The sequence below is a fragment of the Camellia sinensis genome, chromosome 11 (genome assembly GCF_055761805.1).
Source record: "Camellia sinensis isolate YWXY chromosome 11, ASM5576180v1, whole genome shotgun sequence".
In the NCBI taxonomy this organism is placed as follows: domain Eukaryota; kingdom Viridiplantae; phylum Streptophyta; class Magnoliopsida; order Ericales; family Theaceae; genus Camellia; species Camellia sinensis.
In genome coordinates this window covers 137,374,537-137,398,459 of record NC_138971.1, presented here as the reverse complement: position 1 = coordinate 137,398,459, position 23,923 = coordinate 137,374,537, and the positions used below count along the sequence as shown (strand labels likewise).

The 23,923-nt window shown below is 34.6% G+C and overlaps 2 protein-coding genes across 2 annotated transcripts; one reads left to right on the top strand and one right to left on the bottom strand.

Moving 5' to 3' along the window:
• Positions 1 to 12,834: 12,834 nt before the first annotated feature.
• LOC114300310 (uncharacterized) lies at positions 12,835 to 13,949 on the bottom strand. The gene is made up of 2 exons (XM_082895423.1): positions 13,320 to 13,949; positions 12,835 to 13,263 (listed from the first exon to the last, which is right to left on the bottom strand). The coding sequence occupies exons 1-2, from the start codon at positions 13,947 to 13,949 to the stop codon at positions 12,835 to 12,837; spliced, it is 1,059 nt and encodes a 352-aa protein (XP_082751549.1).
• A 9,305-nt stretch (positions 13,950 to 23,254) lies between these two features.
• On the top strand, positions 23,255 to 23,656 carry LOC114300287 (Thioredoxin superfamily protein). Its single transcript, XM_028245159.2, has one exon. The coding sequence runs from the start codon at positions 23,255 to 23,257 to the stop codon at positions 23,654 to 23,656; it is 402 nt and encodes a 133-aa protein (XP_028100960.1).
• The last annotated feature ends 267 nt before the right edge of the window (positions 23,657 to 23,923 follow it).

Genomic DNA, 23,923 nt, shown 5'->3' with positions numbered 1-23,923 from the left:
ACCTCAATTTTGACATAATTACACTAATCTATATTTTAGTAAGGTTAAATTAACCAAAACTAATGCAGATGGTGCAAAAATATAAAAATAACGACATAAAGTATATATTTACATGCAAAAAAAATGATAATATTTTTTTCATTCATATAACTTACAACTTATTCATAAATAAATAAAAATGAACATAGTGTTATATGAGCAAAAATATAAAAATAAACAACATAAAGTATACATTTACATGTAAAAAAATGATAATATTATTTTTTTCAATCATGTAACTTACAAGTTATTCATAAAAAAATGAATATAGTGTTATATGAATTAAAATCTTAAGAGAACTCAGAGAGTGTTTAGAAAGTGACTATTTCAATTGACTTTTTTGTTTTTATGAAAAGACGTATAAAAAAAATAGAATGAGTAATATAATTGGGTGTTTTGACTTTTTCTCTATCACTACAAGAAAATACACTTTTGGCGACTAAAATATTAGTTGCCAAAAGCACTGATTTTAGTCGCCCAAAGGCTTTGCCGACCAAAAATTTTCGTCGCTAGCTTTGTCGGGGATACATCGTCGCGGAAGGAATTAGCGACTAAAGAACATTTAGTCGCCAAAAGTACTACAAAATGCCAACTAACACGTTAGTAGGCAAAAGTAAAAAGGATTAGCGACGAAAGGAGCCTTAGTCGCTGATGACTCACATTAGCGACTAAAATATTAGTCGCCCAAAGTATGCGTTAATTTGTTTAACTCACTTCTTTAGCTACCAAACCATTTGTCGTGAAAACTTAACATATCTACGGCGACGAAATGACTGGTCGCCAATAGTCTCATTTCAGCTACTAAATTTTTAGTTGCGGAAAGTGTCATTCTTCTTTGGCTACTACAAGGTTAGTCGCCTATGCTTTTTATTATGTTTTAGCGACTAAAATTGTTGTCGCCAAAATTAATTTCCATTGTTTTGGCGACTAAAAAGTTTGTCGCCAAAAGTGTTTTGAGTTGTAGCTACTAAAACAGTTAGTCGCCAAAAGTCTTTCGATTTGTTTTGGCTACTAAATATTTTAGTCGCCAAAAGATTTATTTCTCTTTTGGCTACCAATTGTTTTGTCACCAAAAACGTCATTTTATATTTTTATTTTTATTTTTTCATTTTAATCAATTTTGTTAGAACCTGTATGTATCCACCTCAACCTGTAATTTGTATGCAACCTATATATATTATCACCTATTCCGTAATCATGTTTCACTTACAACCATCAAACAAAAAAGAACACCTACTAATGTAAACTGATATACAAACCAACTATATATATTCCAATTACAAATAATAACGTCATACATTCCAAATATGTTACCAAAACTATGTCTTCCTTACACAACATTTTTACTATACTACGCACTGCAATGACCATTTGCCAAGGTACAAATTACCATGGTAATATGTACCACGGCAAAAGGTAATCTACATATATACCACCAGAGCAATTAATACAAGCACCAAAAATACTATGTACCCCGCCAAAAATTATATGTACGATGCATCCACAATCCACACAAAAAGTATAAGACGACAAAAAACTTCCCAAATCCTTGCAAAACTGTGAATTATCTTTCGGACAAAAAAATAAAAGATCCACATATCAATGCCAAAAGCCATCTACACAACAAAAACTACACCCATTAGTTCCATTGTAAACATAGTTGCAAACAAAAAGTTATAGCCATCTACAAAACACAAATTGCAAGCATGTCAATTGTAATTGAAATTGTATTTAACTATAGTTTGAATTTATGAATTTCAATATAGTTTCTTTACACTTTAAGTTGTATTGAAAGTGTACATTTAAAGTGCAAAGAAATTTCCCAAGTCAAGCATGAGCCCCAAGTCAAGTTTAGTCTAATGTGTAAACATATATGTATTTTATTCATAAATGTACATATATATTTGTAACCTTTAATATGTAAGCTTTAATATATTTTTATAAGCTTTATAGCGTTTCTCACGCTAACTCCCAATGTACGCATGCTAATTACGTCTCGTCTGACCCCACAAGTTCTATTTCACATGAGGAAGTTAGCCGTGCCATCCCTACAGTCGTTCGAGGGCTGCTTTCAATTTTCGGCCCTCGACGGCCTTTTCAACTAAGTTCATGACGTTTTTCACGCCAACTCCCAACATACACGTGCTAATTATGTCCCGTCTGTCCCCACAGGTCGTATTTGACACAAGGAAGCTACCCGTGCCATCCCTACAGTGGCTCGGGAGCTGTTTTCAATTTTCGGCCCTCAAACGCCTTTTTCGGCTAACTTTATGGCGTTTTTCACGCCAACTCCCAACGTACACGTGCTAATTACGTCTCGTCTGTCCCCACAGGTCTTATTTTACACCAGGAAACTACCTGTGCCATCCCTACACTGGTTCGGGGGCTGGTTTCAATTTTCGGCCCTCGAAGGCCTTTTTCGGCTAAGTTTACGGCGTTTTTCACGCCAACTCCCAACGTACACGTGCTAATTACGTCCCGTCTATCCCTACAGGTCCTATTTTACACCAGGAAGCTACCCGTGCCATCCCTATAGTCGTTCGGGGGCTGATTTCAATTTTCGGCCCTCGAAGGCCTTTTTCGGCTAAGTTTACGGCGTTTTTCACGCCAACTCCCACCGTATACGTGCTAATTACATCTCGTCTGTCCCTATAGGTCCTATTTTACACTAGGAAGCTACCCGTGCCATCCCTGCAGTCGTTCGGGGGCTGATTTCAATTTTCGGCCCTCGAAGGCCTTTTTTGGCTAAGTTTACGGCGTTTTTCAGGCCAACTCCCACCGTACACGTGCTAATTACATCCCATCTGTCCCCACAGGTCCTATTTTACACCAGGAAGCTACCTGTGCCATCCCTACACTGGTTCAGGGGCTGCTTTCAATTTTCGGCCCTCCAACGCCTTTTTCGGCTAAGATTATGACGTTTTTCACGCCAACTCCCAACGTACACGTGCTAATTACATCCCGTCTGTCCCTATAGGTCCTATTTGACACGAGGAAGCTACCCGTGCCATCCCCACAGTGGTTCGGGGGCTGCTTTCAAATTTCGGCCCTCGAAGGCCTTTTCCGGCTAAGTTTATGGCGTTCTGGTAAAACGACATTTTACATAGGAGACTAACTGAACTAATATATTTTTTCTGAAAACTGATTGTTTTTAGATGTTTCTCATAGTGTAATATTTGAGCCTTCGTTATTTATAAAACATATTATTCATATAATTTATTGATGAATTGAAGGTTTACTGGAACAATTATTGGGATTGAAGATGCGGATACCAAAATATGGGCAGAATCTAAATGGAAATGTCTCGAGGTAGTATTTTTTCTATAGTACATAAGGTGTTGCTAATAGTATTGCATACTAAAGACTATATGCCTCCAGGTAGTATTTTGTCTATTGTACTAGTTATATTGTATTAAATCAAAAGTCATTCCAATTTAACTTGGTTTATTCAATTAGTCTTAAATTTGAAATGACATTCAATTGGATATCACAGCTAAATAGTAATTGGCCTCACATTCATAGGCTCATCGTATTTGCTTTTGGGGAACTTCATATTTCATTCCAATCATGTAGTTACCTTATGGAAATCAGATTACGGTCCTTTGTGTAATGTATCAAAACACCCTCAATGTCTGCTGTAAATTTTACTCACTTTATGCCTCCAAACCTATTCGAAGCACATAACAAAAATTTATTTGCATAGCAACTTTAGAAAACAATTATATGTCAACATGATCCATATTTTTTGTAGAAGTTGAACTAGCTTGTCAAATTGCTTACCGAATAGTAGGATGACCATCCGAACCCTCCAAGAAGGTTGTGAGTCGTGACACCACGTCGTTCAAATGATTGAGTTGTACTTGTTGTGCCTCCTGTGCTTTTTTTTCTTCATCGACTTGTGTGATCAGCTGCTCTCTTTCCCTCATAATTTCATCCCGATCTCTTTGGCACTCCTCTTTCTCCTTCAATAGCTCCTCGTGATCTCTTCAGCGCTCCTCTTTCTCCTTCAATAGCTCTTCGTGATCTCTTTGGCGCTCCTCTTTCTCCTTCAGCAACTCCTCGTGATCTCTTTGACGGTCCGAACGAAGAACCTCCGGTTCCGCTCTCATTGACTCCATATGTTTATCGTGTGCTCGTGCCGTACTAGAAGCTATGGACGAGGGTTGTGAGCCTATCCCACATCCACGCAAGTAATTTTTTTTTTCCCCGAGCACCTGCCTTGATATTTCTTCGTGGGTCAATGGCATCCCTGCATCGGTGGCTACCACTTGTAGATTCACCATATCATTCTGTCATGGAAACAAAACAATAAAGTCAAGATGAGAGAACGAATGTAAAACAACTTTACTAATACATATGCAACACACTTGGTTTCAACATTCAACACTCACATGTAGCTCACCACATTTGGGGCCAATCCAATCTCCCGTGTTCTTGGACTTGTGTGCTTCCTTATAAAATTTAGGAAAATCTATATCTCTATCCTTATTTGCCTGTTAGGTTTGGAAAAATTCCATTGACGAATTAGTACTGGTAATATTCAAAATCAAGAAGAATCAATCATCCATTACATTAGTAAATTAACTTCTCACCATAAGCGACATTGCTATAGGAAATGATCGCGATCCACTTGTACGATTATAGGGGAGCATACCCCTATTCGCTTTACCAGCTTTTAAGCGTTTCTAAAAAAATAGGAACAAAAAAAAAAACAACAAAAAAAAAAAATTCAGCAAAGCATTTTTACATATTAAAACATAAATTAATTTCAATAATAGGGTTTCTAATTAATTTGTTACCAAGTGAGATTCGTCTTTCCAAGCAACATCAATTAGATATTTCCAGTCCTCCAAGCTCACTCCACTAGGCGGATGACTATAGGGGTCATTAACACCCTTTTCCTCAAGTTCGAGGAACTCTTGCTTTAGATTGTACCTCCAATCCTTGTATAGCAAATATGCCTTTCTATCGAGGATCTGTTGAGCTTGTTCATCAGTATCAAAATCGTCGCCGATAACAAACTTGTCCTACAAACATAATAAGAGAATTAGTACAACAATTAATTTATGCAATTACAAATAACATAATGAAGACATTATGGCAAGATAATTCTTATACTAGCACCGCTTGGATGACCGCATCTTTGGTAGTTTGATCAATTTTTCTCCATGACTCACTATTAGAAAACAGGACTTTTGAGTCGGCAGCGTGCCGTCGCAAATAGCGTATTTGCAGACGCAAAACTTTTTGCGACGGCGTTTCAACGGCAACTTAAGGGACGAAAATGGTGGGGTCGCAAAACGTTTTTGAGTCGGCAATCTGCCGACGCAAAAAGTTTCAATTTTTTGAGACGGTAGATTACCGACTCAAAAAGTGGTTAAATGTTTTAAAAAAATTTAACCCATAATTTTCTCATTGAGGCTCCCAAGTTTCGAACACACTCCATTTGGATGATTTGACCCGAAGTCACCGCACTAAGTCCACTTCACCACCATACCTCTTTCAGATATTAAATGAGATATATATTATTTATAGTATATACACTCAATATTAATATAAAAGTATATGTATAAATAAATATATTTATTAAATATAATCAAGTAAATATATATATCTTGGCTATAAAAAAAAATTTTGCTACGACATCAGTTGCCGACACAAAAAGGTATAATTTTTTGCGTCGGCACAAATTTGCCAACGCAAAAGGTCTATGCCGACTCAAAAGGTCTATCTTTTGTGTCGGTAAATTGAACCGACTCAAGTAATGCTATCAAATATTAATTTTTTGTGTCGGCCAACGGTGCCGACTCTAAAGGTTTGGTATTTGAGTCGGTAACTCTGTGCCGTCTCAAAAAGGCTACCTTTTGCGACGATAAAATTTGCTGACTCAAAAAACCGACTCAAAAGGCCCTTTCTTTAGTAGTGACTTCACGCTCTGAAGAGGGCACAACCGTCTAATTTGAAGGCCCAACTCATTCGTCGCTGGGGTGGCATTCCCTCCCGTGATTGCGTTCAACACCCGATTGACATAGACATGTAATTTCTCCCCCTTTCTCCTAGTAATTTTTTTCTGCACTCCTTTGCCTAATGTTGGTCCTCGTACATGAGTTGACCTCGTTTGCCCTGGTATAAAAGGAGAAGGAAGTCACAAATTACAAGCATTGCTAATGAACTTCAAAAAAAAAGGTAGCCATTGTGGGTCCTCTTAGTTTTTTCGTTGCCTACTGTTGCTGCCAGCTACTGTTTGGCTGCATAAAGTCAAACATAAATTATGCTACAAGTTGGATTTCGCTGCTATCGATGCAGCTGGGCCAATATTCAATTGGCAGTTGCTGCTGTTGTAACTGATTCCAAGGTTGTTTAGCTAATATTTTATTTGTTGTGGAAGTGTCCTTGTTATGTGCAAAGTAATGTTTGGTTTTTTTTTTTTTGTTTTTCTTTGTCTTTATGGGGTGTTCATCGCCTTACTTGATGACTTATGCACCCAAAAAACAAAAACAAAAAACAATTTTTTTAGCTTACAACTAAGTTCAATGCTTTTACCCACTCCACCTGGCTGTGTCTCGTCCACCACTGTTTGTGTATCATCTGGTGGTTGCGTCTCATCAAAGAACGTCAGCGGGGTGCCAATCTCCTGTGCACATGCTTTAGAGGCTGATAATACGTTGCCACTTGTTGCTCTCTTCCGCCGGCCTATCTTGATTCCAGGAACCATGGTACCTACATTGCGTAACAAACATACATGAATAATTGTTCCGGACAGAGCTTTTGCATTACAAAATGTTTACTTGCACGTAAATAAAAAACATAAAGGCTCTCAGATGAGAGACCCCATCTTGGCTCTGTTCCATGAAATAAAATACATAAAGGTTATCACTGATAAGTACTATGGAGATAAATGGTGCAGGTACATGGCAGTTAGGATACTAAGTGAGAGGCTTGCAATTGAGGAATCAAAGTGATAATATCTCACTATTGAAAATTGTTCTCAGACGATCACAAAGTAGGAAAAGTTTTTTTTTTTTTTTTTTGGATAAGCATGAAGGATAAAGATTTAAGTTATTACAAGTATGCAATCAAAAGAGGGTGCAAAATGATTTCTGATATTGCTTACAGTTCAAAGTTTAATCCTTCTTCACAATTGAGATCATATTTGTACTAGCATGTAAATAACGTACAGCTATCACAGTTCAAATTCAACAAGCATATATTGCCATACTAAAATACCATACGAATAAGTATGACAATAAGTAGGCTGCAACAATCATACCTTATGGCAGATCTCACAAATTATGTCTCTTTTCTCATTGCACCAATGTTGAACACACTTTCGGTGAGCATACTGCATAAAAATTCTGGATACATTAAAACATTTAAACAAGCAACCATCAATTTAAAAATAAAAATTATTGATGCATGAGACTACGCCGTGGGTGCATGTGACCAAGGCATTACCAGCAATGTATTTGTTTGTTGCTTGTTTAAAGGTTTAGTATCACCCACTTTACAGATTCCTAGAACTTTAAATTGCAGGATCCGGTTTTTTGTATAAGACATATTGGAGGAGAAATTATTTTTTACGGGATTATTAGGGTGTTGAGCTAGGATCTTTCAGTTAGGGAAACCTCATTGAATAGTAAGAAACTACAGCGTACAAAAATTTAGGGCTTATACCTAGACTTCACAATTGTTTGGAGCATAATTATAATCTTCAAATCTCTCATCTAACTGTGTTATGGAGAGTGATTTTTTTAATAGCAAACCTTTTTCTTTACGAACTTTGATCTTGTATGTTTTATGAGCTTCATTGACTTATTGATTGTATTTGACTTTGGCTTTTTGTAAGTCTTGTGGATGGACCTTATCCTCAATCTTTATGAGCTTCTTTTTGTAAGCTAGCAGGGACATATTGTTGCCAAGTTTTGGGTTAGGGATGTTAGCCCTTTAGTAATAAATACTTGCGTAAGGTTCGTTCATAGTAACTTTTGCTTGGTTTCTTACATTGTTATTATTTTAATTTCTGCTCAATTGCAGGGATCGAGCATGCGGAAAATGTATGTAGAGGATGAGACGAAAGTGGAAAGAGAGAGGGAGAAGGATCAATTGAGAGGTTTTCTTTCTCTACAGTGAGACATTTTCCATACTGAATATAGCTTCAATTTGAGAGATTTTTGTCTTTGCAAATTGAGTCTTCTGTGAAACATGTTAGTCATAGTAACTTTTGTTTGTTTTTTGGATGCTGAATATTGACACAGTTACAGTAGTTCAAATGTGGAATTATTGTTGTTGTCATCATTTTTGTTGTTTCTTTTCTATTATTTATGATCCACCATATGTGATGATGTCTTTATTTCTTTCTTCTCAGTGAGTTTTTATTTTATTTTATTTTTAAACTTTTACTTTACCTTTGTTTTCATAACATTTTTTAACTATATTATTATGGATTCATCTTTCCTAGTCATAGCTGTGTTAAGAGAAGTGTGATGGAGATAACCAAAGTGGAAAAGATTGAAAATTAGGACAGAAGATTGCATGCTGTGCCAGTATAGGAAATCAAATGCAAATCATATGTTTGCTGACATATGACCAAGGCATTACCAAACAACACTTAATACATGTTATTGGCACTAAGATGTAAGGCTCTTCAATATGAGACTATGCAGTTTAAATGAATTAGAGTCCATCCCAAAAACAGAAGAAGAATAGAACTTCTGATTCACCTCACTTTCCCTCTAAATGGCTACAACTTACAACTAGTGGCTTGAGCATAATTAGCAGGAAAATTAATCCCCCTATAGGTAAATGCATTCTAAGCATGTTCCCAGAGCAGTGACAGATCTTTGGTAAATTATGATGGTTAAAATCTGCAGGCATCATCTGATATTTCTAAAAGCCAGCATGATCTACAAACTTTTCATCTATGGCAGAGCAAAAAAAAAAAGGACAACAGATATTATATTTCATCTAGCTACAGATAGCATGCATATGGTAGAGCAAAAAAAAAAAAAAAAAAGTGAAAATCTGTCAAATGAAAAACATACCAATACAGCACCAAGACAGATCAGAACAGCAAAACAGAACAGGTCCAGAATTGTAGTACAGGTCCAAGACAGAATAGCACCAAGACAGAACAAGTCCAGAATTGTAGCACCAAGACAAAGCTAAAAGAACAGATCAGAATAGCAAAACAAATCAAAACAGGCCCAGAATGGTAGCAAAACATATCAAAACAACACCAAAATGCATCAGAACAGGAAGAAGGCTACTAGAACCAGAAGATCAGCACCAGAAGATCAGCATCAAAACAGTGATTCTGATTTTTAGGTTGTAAAGCAAGAAAACAAGCTCTAGTCCCATTACAGAGCGACCCATCAGGAACTATTCATGCTAAGGTAGCAAATCATTACAACATGGTAATGTTTCACTACTATTTAAAGTGAGTCAAGTTCCATAAAATTCCAAAACTTAATAAACTTAATTCCAGTATAAGAATAAAATTTTCCCCTAAATCAACTACCAAAAATTACAATCCAAAATTTCAATAGTGGTGTTAGTCCTAAGGAAACACAGAAAACAAGTAAAAGAGGCGAAAAGCTATCAAACTAAAAGTTTAGTCCCATTACACAAAAGTTTAGTCCCATAAGCTGTAGTCCCATTACAGACCATCAGTTTGCTTGTTAGCCCAAGTGAATTGACAACCAGTATAAGAAATGTCATCCAAAGAAGGTTGAAGGAGGGTGGTATTGAACAACTCTTGAGCACTAGACCAAGTACTAGACCCCCCAACTTTTTCATGACAAAACCTAACAACATTAAAATCTCCCATCCAAACAGAAATGTCATACAGATTAACAACCAGCACAACATTAATAACAACCAAACAGCAGCACACAAAAACAGCAGTCAAGCATCAAGCTGCCAAAATGGACAAAAACAGCAGCGATCTGTCAAATTCAGCAAACAGAGACAGAGCAGAAAACCAGTAAATCTGGCACAAATTGTGGAAAAATCAGCCAAACAGCACAGCTGACCGAATGGAAAATCTGACATGAGTATTAATTTGATTTTCAATTTTCTGACAAAGTTCATAGAAATGAATGTACTTGGGAAATTGGGGCCCGAACAAGCAGAAGAATAAGAAGAATCAATACATAACTAGTCTAAGCACCATATTCTTAATTGCCCCTATTACATCAACAAAACAAGTCGGACAAAGAAACAAACTGAGTTAAAACTCTAGGTCCGTATCTGTATCAAAATCACTTTGTATCTCATCTTCTTCTTCGTCATCACCCGTAATTGTTAGTTCATCATCGTCATCACAGATGAAATCATCATCCATAACACCCTCAGGTTGTACACGCTTATTGGACTGAGAAACTTCCATTGAAATAATTTCAGGTTCAATGTCATCCCGACGCAAAACAACATCATCATCAATAGGCTCAGCTGGTACAATAGTACTGGCTTTATCATCTTGCAACACTTCATCAAATTCTGGCACATCTAGCTCTGGCACATCCCAAATTCGTCGATGTTGAAACTTTTCCACAACTCGCCAATTCGGCCCTAACTTCGTATCATGAACATAGAAAACTTGTTGAACTTGGCTTGGGAACACAAACGAGTCATCTTTATACCATCGACTTCTTACGTCAACACTTGTCACATGTGGTTCGACATGCAAAGTTCGACTACTACCGGTGTTATACCATTCACATTGGAACAAAACAACCCAATGTCCAAACAAAAATGTCAGTTCCCACACTTTACAAAGGTAGCTGTAGAACTTTATCAATTGGCCTTGGTGGTCGCCTTCCACTACCAACCCACTATTTTAACCTTTACGACAGTTATCGCGGTCGATAGCATGGAATTGGACGCCATTACAAATGCATCCCGAATATGTATTCACTAACGCATTAGGTCCATTGGTTAATGACTACATCTCATCGGTTGCTTCCGGTGACTTTTGATTTCGCAATTGGTTCATCTACACAAGGAAGTATGTCATGTCAATTCAAACTTAGAATAATTAAACGTTATCTGCAAACTACACACTAACGAGTTTTAGCTTACGCGATGTTTGAACCATTTAGGAAATTCTTTGCATTGTCGCGTTGCAATGTTGCATGAACTTTCATACTTTTGTTGCAACATGAGCTTGTGTTCCCTAGTTAATACAATGTAAGTCATAAGTAATTGGAATAATGAAGACTTTAAAAAATAAAAATCATGTAGAAAATGTATGTTGCGTATATGATGAGGAATCATACTCTAGATATTCATCAACTTCCAAACTTTTGTGTAGGACAAACCAATGCGCCAATTCGCAGTCAGCTACGGACACATCAATTGCCCTTGGGAGGTGACCAAAAGGACGGACATTTTGAGTGAAAATCGATAACCTCGGGCCATTGTCACCCCCATCGTAGTTCTTTTCTTCCCGGTTAAACACCGTTTCAACTCCATGCAAATACAATGAACAAAACGTCGTACACTCTTTCGATATGTAGCCTTCTGCAATGGAACCTTCTGGCCGAGCTTTGTTGCCCACAAATCCTTTAAGAAGTCCGAGCATCCTACATGTAAACATCGGCCTGATCGTCAGTATGGTCATATTGAGCTATAATGACATGAAAAAAGTTTTGACTCCTCGTTATACCTCTCAATAGGATACATCCATCGATATTGCACAGGCCCTCCAAGCCTAGCCTCGTAAGGCAAATGAATTGCCAAGTGGACCATCACATCGAAAAAAACAGGAGGAAAAATCTTCTCAAGCTTACATAGTATAAGTACGATTTGTTCTTCCAATTTCTCCAAATCAGTCACCCTCAATGTCTTTGAGCACAACTGTTTGAAAAAAGTACCCGGCTCAAACAATGTGGTCCCAATCTCGATAGGAAGGTATCCTCGCATCCCAATGGGAAGAAGTCGTTGTAGAATGATATGACAGTCATGACTCTTCAAGCCAACTAACTTACCACCATTCGCAATGACACAATTGGATACATTTGCTGCATAGCCATCAGGATACTTAATCAATTTTAAGAAATCAAAAAACCCTATTCGTTCTGCGGGGGACAAAGTGTACAATGCCGGAGGCTTCTCAAAAGATCCATTTACATGCCTTATCAAGTGTAACTCCTTTCGTATTCGCATGTCCTCCAGATCCAAACGTGCTTTGTCCGTGTCCTTGTTCTTGCCATCTATGCTCAATAATGTCCCAAGTAGATTGTCACATATATTCTTCTTTATGTGCATGACATCAAGGTTATGTCGAAGCTTAAGTGTTTTCCAGTAGGGTAGGTCGAACAAAATGCTTCTTTTTGTCCAGTTCGGAGTTGGATTTTCAGTTCGTTGTCTTTTTTGGTTGGTTGGATACTTTTCATACGGTCTGTACGTCCCCAAATTAATTTGGTCCAGTATTTGTTCTCTCGATAACTCCACAGGTTTGGACCGATTCTCAATTTCATCGTTGAATAGCTTACTTCTTCGCCAATTATGGTTCTCAGGTAAGTACCGCCGAGCACCCATATACCCTATCTTACTTCGCAACCTCTGAGATGATGCATCCATGTTACAATTAGGGCAAGCTAGGTAACCTTTTGTACTCCAACCAGACAAGGAACCATATGCAGGAAAGTCGTTGATGGTCCACATGACTGCTGTATACATTGTAAATATTTGGCCGTTTGAGGCATCATATGTTTGCACACCATGCTCCCACAGATTAGTTAACTCTTCTACTAATGGTTGCAAGTAAACATCGATGTCTCTTCCAGGTGCGGATCATCTGGGAATAAGCAATGACATCATGAAAAACGGACCTTTCATACACTTCCATGGGGGTAGATTGTAAGGCATTAAGATTACGGGCCACATGCTATATGATGTACTCATATTTCTAAATGGATTGAACCCATCCGTGGCAAGCCCAAGCCTTACATTCCGAGGATCCACAGAGAACGTAGGATGTAGCCTATCAAAGTCCTTCCATGCGTCACCATCAACTGGATGTCGCAATAGTCCATCATCCACACGCTTATCTTTGTGCCATCTCATATGTGCGGCTGTTTTTTTCGACATGTACAATCTCTTTAACCTCAGCGTCAAAGGAAAGTACCTCAGTACTTTGCGTGGAATTTTCTTACCCGTCTTGTCGTTCAACTTGTATCTAAACTCCGTACATGTAGGGCAATTCTCCAACGTGGCGTTGTCCTTCCAAAATAAAGTACAATCATTCTTGCATGCATGAATGGCCTCATATCCCAAACCCAATTCACGTAATAAAGGGTCCATGGAACATTTTCATCGCACTTTGGTAGAATGTCTTTGAAAACTTGCATAATCATATCGAAAGATTTATTGCTCCATTTATTGTACACCTTCACATGAAGCATCTTAATTACGAAGGACAAGATGGATAACTTTTCACACTTTGGATATACTTTGCGTTGAGCATCATCGAACAACTTCATGAACTTCAACAAATTGTGCCTCTTCGAACTAGTACGTTCTTCGTCGATATCATCATCCATGAGACCACTCATGTAAATCTCTTCTAACATGGTTGGTAGTTCACCTATATTTTCGTGATTGGTTGTCATTCCAGCTCGGTGGCTTTCAGTATCATCGTTTCGCATAATAGGATAAGCACGAAACATGGGAACATGTTCCCCGTGGTGGACCCAAGTTCGATAAGAACATGCGATTCCTCTTCGAATCAAGTGCAACCGTACAACGTGTGGACTGAATTTCGTGCCGTTCAAGCAATCAACACAAGGACAACGGATTTCATCTTGCGGCCCTAAATTCTGCGTAGCGTAATGAATAAATGACTGAACACCTTGTAGATACTCTTTACTTTTTAGCCTATGTTCGATCATCATCCAACTCTTGTCCATTATTGGAACAGTACACATCAAGCAAAGACGAACCTGGGAATGGACGGCAACTTGCAAAAATACTCTGTAATGGAAGAGAGCTTCTGCAAAATGTAGGGGTTCGATTAGCATTGCTTTTTGAAATGAACGAAATAGTAATAACAGAAGGGGATGTTTTGCCTATTTGTCAATTGCATATAGTTGGCTAATTTCACTACTAACTTGGCATGTATTCATACGCAAATGTGACATACATTCACAATACATTCACAATTCTATGTGAAACTAACACCTCCAAATATTAGTGTATTCAATACTATTTTTATGCATTATTCACAAATAAGAGTGTATTAAAGACTCTTTTAAGCATTACGCAGTAGTTGCTACTGATTAATCACACTTTCTAATCCTAATTTGTTATGTTTTGGACATAGATTTCTCAACTAAGGCTGACTTTTAAAGAAATTATTTTCAACTATACAAAGCAACCACAGTGTAAACCTCAATTTTTTCATAGTGTGTTTGTTGATTGGTCATCAGCACGCTGCCATGGGGTATGTGTTCATTGTTGGGTCATCAGCAACGTCTTTCCATAATTTTAGTTCGTGACATTATATTGCTAACCCATGCTGAGGGGAGAAGAAAATGTTTTGTTAACTGATAATCCCAAAGCAAAATGCCCAAAGCAAACTACTAGTTGTTCAACTATAATTTGTTAAAGATGCATATCCTAACATCCACGTGTATTGGGTGTACAATTATAACATATTTAAGAACTCTTAGAGAGGAAAATAACAAGTATTAAAAAAGTCAATATTCTAATTTTTTAAAAAACATGATAGACTTAGAATATGAATTACAAGAAAACATAAAATAGAGTATAGAAAAATATTGACACATGCCCAATTAAGAAGACAATGTAATGAGAAAGATAACTAAACAAAATTTGTTTACCACATCATAATGAAAATTCTCCAAAAACCAAACAAAATTGAATGCAAAATATAGGCTTAATTCACCGCTACCAATATATTGTTACCCCACCAGAATGGATCTTTAAAAATTGGTTGAGGATTGTCATGTTATATAACCAAATTACAAAAGCAAGCACCCATTTCATTTAAATTTAAATCTACCAAAACATGGAAAATAATACTAGAAAAGAGCAATCAATATAATAAGGAAAAAAAGTGAAAACAAGATGACATACAATATGATCAATTAACACTCTTCTCCATGAGCTTGGCATATGCTACATCCATTATAGTTCCACTTGGGAAGCTCTTCGGGACCTTTAAAAGGTACAAAAAGAGTAAAAAGTCTGCGTAAGACCAACACCAACATATATTACAAATCATTGTGGGTAATCAAGAAGATAAACCATAACCACAAGAATAAAATGGAAATTCGTCCTAAAAAAAAAGAATAAAATGGAAACTAAATATTTAAATAAGGAAAAAGTATTACCCTTGTTGTACTTCTGAGATCGATGCTAGAATCACCAATCATTTTCAACAATTCAAAAAAAAAAAAAAAAACTTGGGTGAATAAGACATAAAACAATTCAAAAATAACTATGTAATTTGGGAAATTTCTATAAAAACTAAAGACAACCACCACTAACACTTAAAAGAGGGAAAGAAAATCACCAAAGATGGTATATTGACAAGACTATCATTAATAGAGTTCCAAATTCAAAGAATGATGGGAAAAAATTCCCAAATAAAATCATTGAAAATTTGCATCAAATGACGGCAAATATTTTGAAAACTATAACACATGAAGATTAGGAATGTAGCTGTTATTGATTGCTGCTTGGTACATACCCAATTCGAAGTTGTTCCTCAAACCCAAAAATGATGGTGTGTAGGTTTGGTAGAGAGTGAGACCTAATGAGAGAGGAAGATACAACTAAGAATGAGAATACTCACATCACTCATATGAAAACAACAAAAGCCGTATATGGAAAAACCCTAAACCCGCAACAAAAGCATTGGAAAGTTCAATGATTAGAGGTATTAGAGGGAAAGTTCAAAAATTATTGGAAAGTTCTGGAAAAATTATTGGAAAGTTCAATAGTTCAGTCTAATACCTCTAAAATCATTGGAAAGTTCAATGATTAGAGGTATATCCCTCTAATATATCAATAATTTTTTCAGAGGTCAATATACCTCTGAACTTTCCAATGATTTTAGACGTCAATAAAATTAGTGCAAATTTGATAAAATCATTGGTAATTTAGAGGTCAACATACCAATGATTTGATAAAATCAATGATTTTTTTAGATATATTGACCTGTAAGATATCCCTCTAATATATCAATCAATATCCCTCTAATATATCAATCAATATACCAATGATTTTATTCTCAAATTGTCAATATACCAATGCAAATTTGAATTTTCCAATGGTTCACAGGTTTTTGTTGGTGGTTTGTCCCTAATACGAATACAAAATTCATATTGGTCATACAGTTCAACAATCCAAATCGGGAATCAGAAATCCATAATCCGAAATTTCAACCAAACGCATTCACAAAATCAGAAAAGACCCTAACATGCAAATACAACATGAACAGAAAATGAAAGAAAAAACACATATACAAACCCTACAGAAATGGGAAGAAACGGCGAGACAGAGATAGAAACACACTGACCCAAATCGATAGAGAGAGAGAGACGAGAGACAAATACCTGTAAGTGGTGGGGCCAATTTGCAGTGGTCGTGGTGGCATCCACCAGTGGCCAGCGATGGTGATGATCAGCGGTGGTGAGCGATGGTGAGGTTAGGTGTATCGACTACTCTGTATGTTGGTGTGTGAGTCAAAACAGAACAAAAAAGTGAGTCTGTGTAATTTCATCCTGGGCGCCAACATTAATTACTTTCCCTCTAAAAAAATTTCGAAGCTTTAGCGACTAATTGGTTATTTGTCGACAAATATCACTAACAGCGACTAAAAATTAGTCACGAAAATAATACTATTTGGCTACTACTTTAAAATTTCCGTCGACAATAGTTAACATACAACGACTAATTTAGCTTTAGTTGCCAAAAAATCATCAACATACACCCATTTTTTGGCGACAAAAATTTTTGGTTGCAAAAATCTTACTATACGGCGCCTAAACGAAATTTTGGTTGCTTAAAATGTTGTAAACAGCGACTAAAACTCAGTTTAGTCGCCAATAAGTTAATATGGTGACTAAATTAATTTAGTAGCTAAAAATACTTAACTAATACCGACTAAATGAGGTTTTTAGTCGCCCAATATTATGTTTTTGGCGACTAATATTGTTTTGGTTGCCAATTTTAGTCGCCAAAGGTGCAGTTTGTTGTAGTGTATTATTTTAGACAAAAAGCCAATGTCCCAAATTAGGCCTCAATGTATTATGTAAAAAATGTAGGACTAATTATATTTTCTCAAAATCTCAAAAGAAAAAATAAAAAATTAATATAATAACTTATATATAAGAAAAATATTTGAGATCCGTAATAAAATCCCAACAATTTCACCCACAATTATATGAAATGATGAGTGTCAATTTTTTATTGTCACACATTCAATCAGTTGAGATCTACTTCCTTTTCACATTATTGTGAGTTTATTTGGAGAGATCTACTTCATTGTCACATTATTATGAGTTTATTTGGAGATCTCAAATGTGGTCTCCAGTATTACTCCTTATATAATTATGAAAAATGATTCATACACATGAGTCATCAAGAGACATGCCAAGCTTACCGATACTGTAATTATTATGTCCAAATCTTATATTTTAATTGATTTTTTTGGTTTTGACCAATCAATGGTTTAATATAGGATAGATTTATTTAAAAAATTAAAATCACGTATCACCCATAAATCCAAATCTTATAGGCTAAAATCAAACCTAACCAAGTTACACATTTTTTAATATTTTCATAAGTTATTTTTCTTATTACTTTCCAACATAATTCAAGTATTTTGATTTGTGTTTTTTTTTTTTTTTACCTTTTTACATCGCATATAATTAGAAAACAATCAAGTAACATATAATACCTATAAGTGGAGGAAAAAAATAAAAAATAAAAACTTTAAACATGAGAACAAAAAAAAAAAAAACTAAACATTAGACAAAAAAAAAATCAAACTAAACATTAAACTTACTAATGTGGGTTCTTACGGGTCGGTTTATGGTGGGCTCATATTACAAATCTTTGTTTAAAGTCCTAAATCATCTTTTATGGGTTAGGACTTGTTAAGCACTTAAGTGGGCTGAGACCGGTTATGGGAAGAATTGGTTGGATTGTGTTGGATTGGATAATATCGGATTTTTTTATTTGCGGGTCATTTGGAAACCCCAACATACGCACAATTGCTCGCCCTCAAATCCCTCCAAATTATGTGGCAAACAAAATTTAAAAAATTGACTCACAATCTAATATTGTCTTGCCACTTCATTTGGAGGATTATGGAAGAGAGAAATTAAGTGAATGTAACACTGTTATATAATTATATCAAAAATTTGGAATTTCTTATAGAAAAATAATTTATCCACACAATTATTTTCCCTTCAAATGCCCCTAAATAACGTGACAAGCAAAATTTAAAAAGTTAACTCACATTATAATATTTTTTCAAAACTTTAAAGTCAGTGTAATTTATTATTGAGGAAATGACAGTATAGTGTAGTAGTTCAAAAAAAATCATCAATCAATGAAAAAATTCATACGCTTTAATAATTAAAATGATATATTATTTTCATGATTTTGTAATTTATTCTTACATCATCACCATTCGTTTTATTAGATGGACACTCTCACCGGTTAATTCCCCCTTTGTTATTTATTATTGGGTAACTTACATTTTGTTCTATATATATTTGGTCATTTTTTCACTTGATCTTTAAAATTTATTTATTTTTATTTTGGCCTTTTATGTTTTAAAATTTTCCTAATTTACTTCAAAAATTAATTTTTATTCAAAATTAGATAGAAAATAGCAAAATAATTATCACATAATATAAAAAATATTTATTATATTAGAGTTTGAGTTTGTATTAGAGATGTGAATTATATATAATAAAATGTTTTTATATCACGTGACTCTTAATATGTTATTTTCTATCTAATTTTTAACGGAAATTATTTTTAAAAGTAAAATAAAAAAAACTTGAAATGTAAAAGGTTAAAGTGAAAAAAAATAAATTTTAAAGATTAAAATAAAAAAAATAAGTCAAATATAAGGGGCAAAATATAATTTCTCATTTAGTATTTTTTTCTTTATATATCTCTTTTCTTGTCATTAATTTCATTAGATAAAATATTAATATTTTATCAAATATTTTATATAAATATAAGACTCACACCATATAAATTTAATAAAAGGTATTTAATAAATATATTAATAAAATATTTAAAAATTATTTGAAATATTTAAAATAAGTGCAATTTTTAACTTTTTATAAAATATAAATTGAATTTAAAATAATATATTAGAAAAATAAAATAACTTAAATAAAATAATATAATTTAAATAAAATAATAACTTTTTAATTTTTTAAAACTGGCCAAACCAATCCTTACAGTCGGTAACATTTCATTGCTCTATTATTCAGCAGTTAAATGTAGCGGAGGGGCCCACCAGTTCCTATGGTTCCACGTCCAAGTCCAGAATGACGTCAGGTTCATTAAAATATATCGTCACTCCATGTGATGGGCCCACGCCACTTTTTAGTACTTTGGCCCTCTCTCTCTGTCAGGCAAATCTATGATTCAGTTGGCAAATTATATATCAGTAGTGATTGGGGGCCCGAAAACGGGACCCCCGAATGCCCCGAAATTTTTTTTTTTTTTTTTTTTTTTTCAGCAGACGAAGAAGAGAAGGAGGGGAGGGGAGGGGAGGGGAGGGGGAGGGGGGAGGAGGAGGGGGAGGAAGGACTGGAGGGGGCCTAAAAAATGGAGGAAGAAGACGGAGGAAGAAGAGGTGGCGATCGGCTACAGAGGCGGAGGCGCGGCGACGAGCAGAGGCGGCGATCGGCGACGGAGGCGGAGGCGCGGCGACGAGCAGAGGCGGCGATCGGCGACGGAGGCGCGGCTACGCGATCGGCGACCGGCGACCTGTCTTCCCTCTCTCTCTCTTTCTCTCTTCTCTTTCTCTCCCTCTCCCTCTCTGTCTCTGCGAAGAAGAAGAAGAAGAAGAAAATGGCGGAAGGGAAGAAAAGAAAGAAAAAAAAAAAAAAAAAAATCAAAACCCAAAACGACGTCGTTTTGGGTTTTGAGCCAAATTCGAGCCACCATTTTCGGGCCCTCAAACATTACTCATTATATATATCAACTGTTCGAATGCGCATCGTCTTAAAAAAAAATTATTTTATTATCAACAAGATAATATTTTTTATATCATTCGGACCATTCAAATTTTACGCATTCAAACTCCCACGTATTTTTCTTACATATATGTCTCGTTCAAAACAAATAACAAAATATCTTGACGATCTTAATATGGACATTGTTTTGAATTTGCAGATAGATGTGATGATTTTTCTGTAATACAATATCTTATAATGGCTTATTATAAAAAAAGAGAGAGATTTAAGGCCTTGTTTAGTAATTTTTAGTTTTAATTAAAAAGTTAAAAGAATTATTATAAATTATCATACCATTCATTTTATTTTTTTACTTATCATTTTATAAAAAGTAAAAAAATTACTAAAATAATTTATTTCTAAACGAGACTTAAATAAATCAATAAATCAATAAACTAACTTTTTTTTCTTTTTTACATTTTCAAAAAAATGAAATTTTTTTAACAAGAGATTAAAAGTCAATTCTTTTGAGTCATATCATTTTAACTTTTTTATAAATTTTTTTTTTTTTAAAAAAAAAAACTAATTTTAACCTATTTTTCAAAACAATATTTCCCAACCTATCCTCATTGCGTGATTCCAATTTCTTCTTTTTTTCCTCTATGTTCCACGCACTTCTCATGTTTAAAATCTAAACAAGCTCCGTTTGACACGTTATTTTTTGACAAAAAAAAAATTCAAAGTAAAAAAAAAAAAAATCAACAAATTTTTCGTTAACAAAATATCACATTATATATATTAATTAATCATTTTTTTCCACAACTGCTTATTCAACCAAAAAAATCATTTCAAAAACTTTTTGGATTATGCTATAATATAAGAGTGTGTACTTTATGTAAAATATTTATAGAATGGCAACAATTTTTTTGCCTAAATAAACATAAAAAGACAAAATAAACTAAATAAGTTAACAAGATAAAATGTCACATGTAAATTATAATTATTTCAATTTTTCCATCACAATCATCACATTTAAGGGTGTTTTGGGAAGATGGTTAAAAGTTGACTTTTTGGCATTTTTTAATTTTTTTTTGAAAAAATGTATAAAAAAAGTGAGAGATGATGTGACCAAAAATGAGTTAAAAGCTGAGAAATAACTTTTAACCTACTTCCCAAAAGAGGTTTTAAACAAAAAAAAAAAGCCAAAAGCTCTTCCCAAATGAAACTAATTTAGCCAGGTTAAATTAGTTAAAAAGTCAAACTAAATTAACTCTTCATCAAAAACTTTTTAGATCATAACTAAAATAATCTCATAACTAATAATATAATAAATCATAATTAATATCATAATAAGTTAAAACTAATGAATTATAAATGTTGTAATTGGAGCATATAGTACACACCTAAAAAAGGCGTATATCATAGAATTTTCCTTATTCTTTTCATATCATAAAAAAAAAAATCAAAAAATCTCACAAAAAAAAAAAAAGTCAAGTTCTTAAAAAATTAAAAATTTAATAAAAATTTGTTACTATAATGTCATATTTGTATGGACGTATTGGATGAGAAGAGATTATAATCCACTGGATTGACTTTTTATAAGTTAATTCTATGGAATTGTTATCCCACCATTTGTATCTCACCTCCTCTTAGGACACAACAATCTCATATATAAAAGATATGGAATCCGGTTGAATTCGGATTTATAAATTTTCAACCAAACAATAGACTCCTCCATGAAATGGATATAGAGTCCAATCCCCCCTCCAATCCCTCCAAACAAATACCCCTAATTGTTATTAATTTGTTTACTAACATAAAATATATATCATATTTATTGGTATGTAAATTTTTTAGAACTATAGAATTGAACTAAATCATCAAATAGATTTTTATAGGTCGATTCTAATTCAATTTCATGTATTTAACAATTTAATTACCGTTTTAATTTCATAAACCCGTAAGAACTAATTTGATTTTTGATTTTTACTCAATTCGATCCATAAATGCCCTTATATAATCATTAATGTTTGATTAATTTGAATGAAATAATCATTCTATTAAAATATTTATTCTCATATTTAGTTAGATTAAAATAATAATAATAAATATATTACAAATAAAATTAATTTTCACTATTTAAAAAAAAATGATCATTCCATACAAAAATTTAAAAAATCAAAATTATATTTCATCACCCCATATTCCAATCAACCAGGATCAGCATTTTTCCGTTTAGCATTGACATTTTTAATTGTTTTTTTTGAGTTGAAATTTTTTTAGTTTAGAATTAAAAAATTCGTTTGATTTGAATTTTTTTTATTTTTATAAAAAAAATAAAATAATTATAATTTAAAAATAATATTTTATGTTATTAATTTATGAGGGATGCACCAATAAATCCCAAATTAATAACTTATATACTGTTTAGTCCTAAAAGTTTTCTTATAGACTGAAAGGTCCTATTACAATGTTTCAAATATCAGATTAATGTTTCGAACATTAGATTTCGAACATCAGATTAATGTTTCGAACATTAGATTTTAAACATCAGATTAATGTTTCAAACATTAGATTGATGTGCAAATGGGACTAAATAAAGCATAAGAAAACTTTTAAGACTAAATAATTCAACTTTTCAGAAAGTAGGACTTATGGGTAAATTTTTATTTAACATATTTTATCTTTTATACTTTTTTTAATCCAATTAAATTTGCCAAACGAAGACTTTTAGTTACAGAGATAAGTATGGGCATGGCACGTGGGACAGTGGTCCTGGAAGAAGTAATGGAATATAGAAATTACGTAATAGTATGCTACTTTGTGATGTAAGGAATCAAACTCCTCCTCCCTCCAATCAATAAAATAAATTTAAAAATAAAAATAAAAATAAAAATTCATCCTCTTCTGTTTATAAAACCCCACAAAAACTTCCCATACCGACTTGCTCCCCCGTTGACATAACCCCCTCTCTCTCTCTCTCTCTCTCTCTATAATTCTCAATCACTCTCTCTCTCTAGAAATCACCACCGGCGGCGATGAACCTATCCGACGGCGGCGTGCGGCTGGAGCTGATGCAGACGACCTCCTCCCCGCTGGCGATCGACGTCTCGGAGACGGCGGAGACGAGGATCCGACGCCTGATATCGGAGAATCCAGTCATCATCTTCAGCAAATCCGCATGCTACATGTGCCACGTCATGCGGCTACTCCTCTCTGGCATCGGAGTCCACCCCACCGTCATCGAATTGGACGACGATGATGAGATCTCCGCCGTCCCTTCCGACGACGACGACGACGGTGGCGGCGCCGCCGCACCGGCGTTGTTCATCGGAGGGACAAGAGTCGGCGGACTGGAGAGACTGAATGCTCTCCACGTCGGTGGTCACCTGGTTCCCAAGCTCGTTGAAGTTGGTGCTCTCAGTGGTTTGGTATTGTAATTTTGTACTAGTATTTTATTTTATTGGTAGTCTCAGTCTCTGTCTCTGTCAGTTTATGAAAATCTGTATTATTGTAATTGAAAAAAAAATGCAAACCCACAATTATTAGCAATAATATTGATTATAATAATAATTAATAATTAATTTCCTCTTTTTGTAGTAATTGATCTTCTGCATATAATAAACAACCTATGAACGGTTGTCATCATTGCATGACCATTATTTTGTTAATATCTGATTTCTTTGTCATGATTTTTTTTTTGTAAT